The sequence below is a fragment of the Macaca mulatta genome, chromosome 3 (genome assembly GCF_049350105.2).
Source record: "Macaca mulatta isolate MMU2019108-1 chromosome 3, T2T-MMU8v2.0, whole genome shotgun sequence".
Classification (NCBI taxonomy): domain Eukaryota; kingdom Metazoa; phylum Chordata; class Mammalia; order Primates; family Cercopithecidae; genus Macaca; species Macaca mulatta.
In genome coordinates, this window is record NC_133408.1 from 38,951,535 (window position 1) to 38,962,959 (window position 11,425).

The 11,425-nt window shown below is 37.4% G+C and overlaps 1 protein-coding gene across 1 annotated transcript; it reads right to left on the bottom strand.

Moving 5' to 3' along the window:
- Positions 1 to 787: 787 nt before the first annotated feature.
- Positions 788 to 8,465, bottom strand: LOC144339691 (beta-defensin 109-like). The gene is made up of 2 exons (XM_077996069.1): positions 8,408 to 8,465; positions 788 to 993 (listed from the first exon to the last, which is right to left on the bottom strand). Exons 1-2 carry the CDS (start codon positions 8,463 to 8,465, stop codon positions 788 to 790), a joined length of 264 nt encoding a protein of 87 aa, XP_077852195.1.
- Positions 8,466 to 11,425: the final 2,960 nt, after the last annotated feature.

The following is an 11,425-nucleotide window of genomic DNA, read 5'->3' on the forward strand; positions in this document are numbered from 1 at the left end:
TGCACACACGTCCCACTCACATCTCAGTTCTGGCCTGGGGAGTTTGTCCCCTCACAAGATTATATCAAACATTTCAGTTGGAAGGTTCTCTCAACCTGTGACCACCATTTGAGTTAGCTGGCAGACTTCTGGGAGGTCCTCCCTGAGGTAGAATCAGAAATGGCTTCCCTCCATCCTGCCAGAAACTGGGAACGTGCTGGAGACTCAAAGCACATCCCAATACCACTCCTCATATACTCGTCACTCTTCACTAAATCAACTCCAGCCCTGAGTAGGATTAAGGCCTTCCCCTATGGCCTAGATTGATAGGTTTCCCAATGGAAGTGTATATCTTACAGTCAGTTTATCCCCCTCTCACACCCTCGAAACCCAAAATTTTCTGCCTAGCTTATAGTGTAACCTGCATCCTGCTGCTTCTTTCAAATGGTCTGTGGCTTATTTCAGTTTTCCTGTTAAGTTCCTCTGTTGCTTCTTGAAAGAAAGTTCAGTGTGAATCTCTACACACCACTTTGTCTTTCCAAGTGCATGAGGCAGGCTAACAATGCCTTCAATCCACCATCTTGGAAAACAAAAATAACAGTTTTCTCATTTTTAAAGGTTTTGTTAAGATCTGTTAATGACTCACAAAGAAAACATATTGGGTATATTTGAAATTAGTATTTATTCATTCATGTTGATAAGTGAAAATACAAGATGGTTATCAAGATGGAAGTACTTAATATGTATATTTCAATATTCTTAGATGCAAAGAACTTCACTTTTGATGTATTTTTATTTTACGTCAGTTTCATTTCAACTTAGGTTTAAGGGGTTCTTGATAATCTGACATGATAAGTGGTGTTGGAATTGGCATTAAAATCCACCATGCTCTACAGCACTTCATCCTTCTTCGGCAGGCACCAATTTGATCTTCTACTACTTTGCAGACATCTCTTCTGCAAACACCAGACAAATTGAGACAATGACCTTCAGCAGCACCCAAACCACCTCTCACTGCAGGAAAGAAGATCCAGTGAGATCTACATAGTCCACAAATGGAATGTAAATCCATAAACACTCTTAAGTAAGAGAATAAATTTAGTATGAGCATTTTTACGTGGGAGCTTTTGAAATGGTTGCTGCTCACATGTCAGAGACACATGCAGATTAAGAAAGGTAGTAGTTCCGATCCTGGTTTGGCACAACAGTCACGGTCTTTTTGGTGGGGGAAAAGGGATGTGGGAGGGGATGGTACATCTTCATCTTTTCCTCTAAGTTTTCTCTCAGAAATGGCTGTTGCTTACCGCAGGGCAAAAATGCCAGTGTCTTCTGCCAGAGTGGGTTACTGAGGGCCATGGTGGTTCCACCTTGTGGCTGATACTGATAGTCCCTTTCTGCTTTTTTTCGTTCCTAGCCAAAAAAGATGTTTCTGCAGTCTCAGGTATGCTGATTTCAGCAGTTGTTTTTTCTATATGGCTATTCAGTTTTTTTTTTTTTTTCTTTCACTGTCTCTCTCTCTTTTTCTTTTCTTTTTTCTTTTTTTTTTTTTTTTGGCTTCACTGTGTTGCCATAGTTTCTTAAGTGGTCCCTTGAACCCTCCCAGTGCTATTTTGGTTTGCACATAGCTATCTATATATTTTTTCTTGGGGGAAGTATAGAGTTAAAGGCTGGTGTATCCTGCTCTTGCTCCCCCAAGTGATTTCATTCCCCCAAGCTAATATTTCAGGCATTCAATTTATCCGTGCTTTCATCTGTCCAAACGTAAGTGGAAATTACTTTTTCTCTCCACATTTAGATTTGCTCTGTCTACTTTAATTGCTAATAGTGTCTTAGTCATAGGATAGATTAGTTAGAAAAAAAGTATATTTTTGACATTATAAATGATCCTTTCAATTTGTGTCTAAAAGTGGAAAATATTAGAAAGCTTAACATTTATTATTGTGTCCAGACCAGTATTTCCTCCAGATGACCTTTATTACAACAAAGATAATTTAATGAAGATCTCTCTAATGGTAAAGCTGATGGCTTTGTGCTATTATAATATCCTTAAAATAAAGTGACAGTCTAGTGGAAAGACCAACTAAAGCAAGGGTTAGGAAAAAATCAGTTATTACCTTCATTTTGGTCTCACTCTGCATTAAGAGTTTTCATTGTGTCAAAGATTTATTATTCATTAAGTAACCAAATGTTCATTTAATAGTAAATGGATCCTATTAAAGATGATTTTTAAAATTATAATCACATTACTTTTATTCACATCTGTCTACTGATGCCATTCACAGATGAGAATGGTATAACGTTATTTTATTTTTTTCATTTTGCCACATCTTTATTTACTTAGGTTTATGCTGTATCAAACAATGTATGTGTGGGAGTAATGGGTGATTCAGGAATGCATGAGGGGGAGGTTTAAGCTCTTTAACTTCGAACAATTAAAATTAGCAACATAATATTGAAATACATGCATAACACTCAAGTGGTACTTTCAAAATAGTGTATATTTCCTCTGTTTATTTGTAGCTTTTAAACCCAGCTAGAAGTATTCTATTTCTTTTAGGCACCATAAGTCTGAAAGTCTGTAGTGAAAGCTACAAGTAGTAAATGATGCTAATTCATGTGCTCCCACCTGTGGAAGAATTGAATGTCTTAGATAAAAAAAGATGGTGCAATTGGTGTACCAAGTATCTTAGAATATAATTTGGTGGTGGCTTTTCTGTTTCTGTAGCAGAGTAACATATATAATATATCCAAGTCATCAAGTTATTTAAATATGCCTTTAAACAGGGAGAACTGAAAATAATACTGTGAATCCTGGTAAGCATTTAAAAATAATGAGGAGAATATTGCCTTTACAAAGTCAAAATTTGTCTGAATACAACCCATATAGCAATTTCATAGCAAAACATTTCCTTCAATCCTATTAAAGTCAGAAGGAAAAGAAGAATGTCCACTGTCAATGCTGTATTAATATTGTTCTAAAAGTTTTGAACAATGAAACATATTGTAAGAAGAGAAGTCAGAGGAGACTTGAGCCCATTGTTTTTCCTCTCCTTCTATACCTCCCAAAATACCATTGGAATGTTGTAACATTTTGAAGAATCTGTAGTAGTGTCCCAAATCATAGAATACTATGAATGCATCTGAATCTGAGATATCCCCAAAAGGTACAAACTAGGTGTGACTAGAATGAAAGAAAGATTTAGGCTTTTGGCCATGACTGCAAGTGAGCTGCTCTCAAGTGACTGCTGCTATAGAACAAATATATAGTAGAGGATCTCTTTGAAACACTTCTATCCCTGAAAAGGGTTAGGCAAGTTCTTAAAATATCTCCTCTTGCAAACACAAAAATAGTCTGTGAACTGGAGCTTGAGCAGTGGGCACTTTGTACTGGATAGCTGATGGAGGGGGGTGAGGGTTTCCCAGATCTTCTGGGAAGATCTGCTATGATCAGTAATGCTAATGATGGTACTACTGACTCTTGGGCCATCAGAAATTCCAGTTTGTTAATGCTGAAACTTCTATATTGAGTTAAAGCATTGTGTCAGCTTCACAGAGGAAGTCTGGATAATAGCATTCTCATTTCAGACCATAAAATGATGTCAGGTTAAGGATGAACAATGAGTTCAGTATTAAAAATGATCAGGTAAGCAAGAAACCATGAATAAAAGTTAATGAAATGAATAGCATATCTAGACCCTTTAAAACTAAATATATTGAAATCATCAATGTGGAGAAATAATTAAGCAGGTGTGTATCAATTGTTTAAAGAAACAATCTACTATTACAAAGATTTAAAAACAATAGTAAAACAATATAGATGATAGAAAAAATGGGCAGGTCTGGCTGGGCATGGTGGCTCATGCCTGTAATCCCAGCACTTTGGGAGGCCAAGATGGGTGGATCACGAGGTCAGGAGTTCAAGACCAGCATGCCCAAGATGGTGAAACCTTGTCTCTACTAAAAAATATATATATATAAATTAGCCGAGCATGGTGGCGGGTGCCTGTAGTCCCAGCTACTCAGGAGGCTGAGATAGAAGAATCGCTTGAACCCAGGAGGTGGAGGTTGCAGTGAGCCAAGATCGCACCACTGCACTCCAGCCTGGGCAACAGAGTGAGACTCCATCTCCAAAAAAAAAAAAAAAAAAAGGCAGGTCTGAAACAAAAAATAATTTAAAAATAATGCAGGTTATTAATGATATATTAGACACAGGTAAGAGGATAACCAGTGAAGAAAAAACTGTTTAAATGATATACCCAGAATGTAACATGGAAACACAAGGTCTAACATTTATTTAATTCAAATATGGGGGGAGAGAAGTGTAAAAGGATTCACCATTTCAAGAGATTCTCAGAAAGAAATTAAGAAAAGGTATAAATCCATTGATTCAAAGAATATATTTCTAACAGATGATATAAAAATCAACTCACTTTAGTTAAATTATAAAACATTAAAACCAAACACCAGACCATACAAACATTGAAAAAAGGATAATTTATAATGAAATAATATTTATCTGATTATTAAAGAAAGAAAGAAAGAGAAAGAAAGAAAGAAAAAAAGAAAGAAAGAAAGAAAGAAAGCAAGAAAGAAAGAAAGAAAGAAAGAAAGAAAGAAAGAAAGAAAGAAAGAAAGAAAGAAAAAAGCATTAGTGAGGGAGAGTGAGTGAGAGTGAGTGTGTTTGGGCCCCTACTGATGATGCTAAACTATCACAAGCCCACACTCAGCCTTTCAACATTTGCTGGAGATTCACTTGTTCACTCATTCACTAAAAATGAGTAAACTAGTATCAACAAATGTCGAGAGAAAATAACTGTTAATACAGAATTGGGTACTCAGTAATGCTGTCTTTCAAGATCAAAAATAACAATATGAAATTGACAGATAAAAATTAAAATTGTTCACTACCAAGAGATCTGCAGCAAATAAAATTTCAAAGGCTACATATCAGAAAGAAAGAATTTAACCCAAAAGCTGATACTAGAGTCAACTTGGAATTCCATAAATATCACTAAACTGATGATAATAGTAACACTTTCTGACACGTGGGGATTCTGAAAAGAAGTGAACTTTTACTTTTGTTTAGAATTTAGAAAGTTGTAGAAAAATGCTCTTGCCCTGACAAAGAGAATAAGCTGGATAATCTATAGATCATAGATTTCATTTTGAAACATAGAACTGAGGTCTCAAACAAAGCTAATTAACTTAAATTCAGAGTGATGAAGCCCTGCTGAAAAAAGAACGGATCCACAGATGCTTTGTGCCTAGCTGAGTTGCAGCAGCAGAAGCAGGAGGAAGCTGCCCTTGATGGAGATAACAAGGAAACAAGTGAATCTCCAGCAAATGTTGAAAGGCTGAGTGTGGGCTTGTGATAGTTTAGCATCATCAGTAGGGGCCCAAACACACGCACTCTCACTCACTCTCCCTCACTAATACTTTCTTTCTTTCTTTCTTTCTTTCTTTCTTTCTTTCTTTCTTTCTTTCTTTCTTTCTTTCTTTCTTTCTTTCTTTCTTTCTTTTTCTTTTTCTTTCTTTCTTTCTTTCTTTCTTTCTTTCTTTCTTTCTTTCCTTCCTTCTTTCTTTCCTTCTTTCTTTCTTTCTTTCCTTCCTTCCTTCCTTCCTTCCTTCCTTCCTTCCTTCCTTCCTTCCTTCCTTCCTTCCTTCCTTCCTTCCTTCCTTCCTTCCTTCTTTCTTTCTTTCTTTCTTTCTTTCTTTCTTTCTTTCTTTCTTTCTTTCTTTCTTTCTTTCTTTCTCTCTCCTTCTCCTTCCTTCCTTCCTTCCTTCCTCCCTCCTTCCCTCCCTCCCTCCCTCTCTTCCTTTCTCTCTCTCTCTCTCTCTCTCTCTCTCTCTCTCTCTCTCTCTCTCTTTCTTTCTTTGGAGTCTCACTCTGTCGCCCAGGCTGGAGTGCAATGGCGCGGTCTTGTCTCACTGCATTCTCCGCCTCCAGGGTTCAAGCGATTCTCCTGACTCAGCCTCCCAAGTAGCTGGGACTACAGGCGCATGCCACCATGCCCGGCTAATTTTTTGTATTTAGTAGAGACGGGGTTTGACCGTGTTAGCCACTGACCTCGTGATCTGCCCACCTCGGCCTCCCAAAGTGCTGGGATTACAAGCGTGAGCCACAGCGCCCGGCCCCACTAATGGTTTTTTCATGACCTATCTTGTGTGCTCCTGGGTAAGATCGGATGGAGAGCAGAACTACCAGATGCACTTTTGAGGGACAGCCATGTAGGAACTGCTGCAATTTGAGGTGAGAGCAAGGTAAAGGTCTTACTGTGAGAATCAGGTAAAATCCTCTGTTACTGGGGAGTGTGTGAAGGAGCTGAGACAATCCCCCTTCACTCTCTTTTCTCACAGGTGCATAAGCAGAGGGGCCTGATGAGGTCTGAAGGCAGGGCAGGGCAGGTAGATGAGAGAAGCAGATTCTCTGGTCTTTCTTTGAGTGTGAGGCAGCTACTGCCCAAGGCTGGGCAAGGGATGGGAGCCCTGAGAGATTCTTGAGGTGCAGAGATAGAGGCTTGCTGAGGATGAAAGTGTACAGGAGAGCTAAGAGAGGCTCCAGTGCTGACCATGGCATTCTGCAAGAAGAGAAAATCTGTATGTAGTGGTTTATGAGGGAAAATCATGAGTTCAATTTTGGATATCTATGACTTTTGAAATTCAGTGTCCAAGTAGATATACCAGTTATGCAGTTGGATAATTTATTATAAGCCTGCAGTTCAAAAGGAGGTCCAAAAGGAGAATTGAAAAGGATGAGACTTGCTGAGCCCCTCCAGAGTGTGTGGTGAGGGAGAAGAGAAGAGGATCAGGAACTGAGCTCCGAGCTCTCCAATAGGAAGTATGATGGGAAAAGATGAGGAAGAAACAAAGGAAGCCGAAGTGGTAGCTCCAGTGAGATAGGCTGAGAATCAAGTGAATGTGCTGTCCTGGAAACCAAGTGAAGAAAGTATACTATGAAGAAGGAAGTGATTATTTGTGTCAAATGCTGCTAATAGGCCAATTAAAGTTGTAGTGAAAAATGATCATTGGACCTAGCAATATGGAGATTATTGGTCACTTTGACAAAAGTGGTGTCAATAACATGATTGAAAAAAGGGGAGAGAGCCCGACTGGGATATATTTAAGAGACAATGAGAGGAGAGGAATTGAAGACAGAGAGTATGGACAACTCTTTTAAGATTTTTACTGAAAACTAGAGCAAAAAAATAGGATGACAGCTGGCATCAGAAGAAAAGCAAGGACATACTTAACAGCATATTTGTATGCTGATGGTAATAATTTACTAGCATAAAAAATGATGACACAGTCACAACTGATGACACATGATATAGTGAACTGCAACAGGAAAATCCCCAAGGTACACAGCAAAGAGGGAATATAACACACAAATACATTTTTTTAAAAATGATGTGAATCTCTGAAACATCTGTTTTGACATTAACTTTTCATTCCTGCAATAGTTATTTTAAGCATGTTCTCATTTGTCCAGTGTTGCCAGGTTATTATAAAGTATATTAGACTTTATGAAAAACATTTTTTAAATTACTAGTTTTTTCTCATTCGTTTCATTAATTTATATTTTGTATTTATAACTTTCCCTTTATCTTGTTTAGGTTTATTATGCTTTTTTTTTCCAAAAGCCCTCAAAATGCATGCTTAGACCATTAAATTTTAGCCGGTTTAGTATTGAAAGTGATGTTACCCATTTCTGTGTGGTTACCTGTAATATACCACGAGCGGCACTTCTTGGTGTCTTTACTTATTATTAATTCACTTGTCTGAAGTTCCTTTAACTCTCCTTTCTAGTCCTAAGTTTCACTTTGCAAATCATTTTTTATTCATAGCCACGTAAAATAGAATTTATTTTGAAAAGTCTCTCATATAATTTTCACTTATTCTAGGATTATAAGTTTTCTGTTTGTCTCTTTGAATAAAACTTTCAGATTTGTCAACACTTATTTAGCAGTAGCTCCTATTGATAGAATTCCATCCATCTCTTTTGACCTAGTGAGCAAATATAATAATAAATGCTGCTGAAATTAAATCCTGTCAGATCTAACTGCCTGCATATAAATTTCCAGGTCCCACAAAGGCATCTCATTGAGGTCACGTTCTGTTGTATCCTTACTTTGTATCTTGAGATGCCTTAGTGGGGCATGGAAATTGATATGTAGGCAGTTTGATCTGACAGGATTGAATTTCAGCAGCATCTATTATTATATCCACTCACTAGATCAAAAAACATGGATTGAATTATCAACAGGAGCTACTGCTAAATGAGTCTCTTTTCTATTTTTCCCTATTATAATCCTAGTGAAGCTGTAAATATTAGGTTCTTGAACCCACAGGACTGATTCTAGGATCTTGTCTAGCCAGGGATATAGCCTTCTAATCTGCAGAACCTTATAGTAATCAGCTACCAACTTACCTGGGGATAAAAGAATTGAAAAAAGAAGGAGAATAAGAAGAAGTAAATGGTGTCTCATGGCTGAAGGGCCAGCATCAATGTGGGTTGAGCCTGGAGTCTCTGGACATCGTGGGTCTGGGCCTTTTTGTGATGCTGTCTGAGTCTGTGATTTGTTCTTGGTTAGTAGAGACTAACGAAAAAAGAATAACTAAATCTCCCACAAGAAACTTCCAGGGACACACAAGTATATAAATGTGGTGATATCTCAATGGATGAGAAAGCAGGTGAATGCTATTTATTCCCAAAAGACTCAGGATGTCTTATTGTCACCTGCTTTCTTTATTATTTTCAACATGCACATGCAATAATCATTGCTCTTACTTTAAGTATAAAGTATTGTTTGCCAGGCAATATAGTAGGAACTGAAGTAAAATTGTTATACAAAAACTGTACGTAATTAATGGATATAGTTTGGCAAATTTGCACATATATATTACTCTTGTTACCACAACCAATATCCAGGTAATAATATACCCATCACCTCCAAATGTTTCCTACGTCCCTTTATTGTTGTTGTTGTTGTTGTCAGAACCCCTAAGATCGACCCTCTTAACAAATTGTTAAATACAAAATACCTCAGTAATAACTATAGGTACTATGTTTTAGAGCCTATCTCTGTAATTGACTCATTTTGCATAGCTTCAACCCTTGAACAATAACTCCCCGTATTGCTCTTTCCCACTCAATAAAATACCAAACTCTTTCAAAGCACATTATATATAATCCACTTTATGAAGCTTTTCCTAACTTTCTTTTGTCTGCCCCCCTTCAGTAAAGGGAACTACTAACATAACAATTACCTATTTTGGATTTTTGTGTCTCTTACATATATTCCTGCATGAACCCATTTAACACTTTATCTCCCATTATCTTAATATGAAGTAAAATAAAACTTGAAATGATTTTAAAAATGAAATCACAGAAGGGCTTTGTAAAAGTATGATGTACCATTGCTTATTTGTAAGAATTCAAGTGACATTAGGGGTTTTAAAACATCTTTTGTTTTGATTGGTTCTTTGCTTGTAATCCTTGTGTCTTGCATATTGTGGGCACAGGGTCTTTCCCAGCTATTTGCTTGGGGAAGATTAGTTAGAGTTACAATGAACACCAAAGGCTATCTTGTCTAGTAACTTACCTTCCAGATGAGGAAATGAGCTGAGGGAAAGGAAGAAACTTGCCCAAGATCACCCAGTGATCAAGTGAGGAAGGTGATAGGGACAGCACTAACGCTTGGTATTCTGGGCCTCATTCTATTTTCCACTCTTGCCCCTTCTCTGTTTCCTCCTCTCTTCCCCAGCCTTCTAAAGAAAACTTTGCAGTTCTGCTGCAATGTCTACCTAAGGACATCCTGAGGAGAACCCACTTTTCCTTAGACTGCTTTTTTAAGCACTGTCCTGCATTTTCTTCTTCAGTCTTGTTGCATCCCATTTTTGGCTATAAGTAATGCTTCTGCTGGGCTGTTCTATCCAATTAGTTTTTTTCTATTTTCATTGAGTGAAAATTAAAACAACAAAAAACATGAGTTTATCTAAATTTGGAAGTTTTAAAACTTGATTAAAATTTCCTGGGGATATGGATGTAAGACATAGATTTTAAAATATTTTTCATTTTCAAAATTAAAAATCAAACCCATATGTTTAGCCAGGGTGAATACTCGATAACTACTAATCAGATGGGTCTTCAGTAATGCCACAAGGTTATTACTCTTATAAATCAATTCCCTGGTGTTTCGTGCTACTGAGTTAATACAATTTGATACGGTATCACCCTTAACCAGGCTTTGAGGAGTCACACAAAGGAACAGCACAACAGAACCATAGGGGGGGATGTGTGGGGAAACCGAGATGTAAAACACAGCCTCGACTCTGACATTTACTCCACTGTTGGGAAAAGTACTTCAATTCCCAGGGCCTTAATATTTTCCTGTATAAAACAGGAAAAATAGAGCCATCTTTAAGGTTTTGTCAAATCTTGTTGCTGAGTGATTTTAGTGTCTGCAGCTATCCTCTCTGCTAATCACAACAAGGTTAACTAACTGTTCTTTTGTTTAAAGATATTTTTGCATTTGTTTACAAATACTTATTCTTCCTTTCACAAAAAAGGAAACATTTTAAAGATAATATACAAGATGTTCAGAGTCCCTTACATATCAACTCTTCACAATGTGGTAGAGTAGCTTAACCCCATTCCTAAGAGTATAGATTCAGATCAGCCTGTATGTAATTAACCCCCAAACCTATGTGGAGTGTGGGATAGATAATATATTTCAAACACATGAAAAGGCACACGCACATACACACACACAGACACGCACACACACACAGTATTACCAAGGCAGAGGTGCACATGAAAATATTGGATAGACAGCTCAAAACTCTTAGTATTAAAATAATCCTAATAATAACTTTCCTTCCAAAGTCACCACCGACAATCAGATCTCTTAAAGGTTGGTGCCTTAGGTTTGTGAACTTTGTGTAACTTTTGACTTTCTTATTTGGTTGTATGCTATTTATCTCATAGAAAGAAACTTCTTCTTCATCCTATGCCAGTGCTGTATTGTAGGGGCTTGTGGACGTTTTTCTGGTCTATAGCAATCCAGGTTACTGGCCTCTGGCTTCTTAGGAGCAAGCCCATCACATGCTTTTGTTCTTTGCTTGCTTCCTTGTAAGGGCCCGACATACAGTGGGTGCTAAACAAATGTTTGGTCAACTGAACTCATTTTCCACCTCCGTTCTCTTCCACTTCAATCTCTCCCTTTTACTTCTTCCAGATTAGTTTTCCTACAGCAAAATGGGAATTGTCCAAAAACTGTCCTTCATCTTTACAACTTGAAGGATTCATTACCCTAAGCAGTCCTTCGATATTGACTATCACAGACTAGATAAAAAGTCTGGGTTCACCAAGAATAGGCATGTGTGCCATTATATTTTCTGTTGAAAGCTTTGGAAAGTGTCTTTTAGCAAACAACATAAAGCATAG

What these genes read in the sequence shown, in the direction of transcription:
- LOC144339691 (XM_077996069.1), bottom strand. Translation starts at nt 8,465, where the DNA reads ATGAGACACCATTTACTTCTTCTTATTCTCCTTCTTTTTTCAATTCTT. An exon ending in TTCAATTCTTTTATCCCCAG is followed by an intron (nt 994 to 8,407) that starts GTAAGTTGGTAG and finishes TCTTTCCTGCAG; the next exon opens with TGAGAGGTGGTTTGGGTGCT.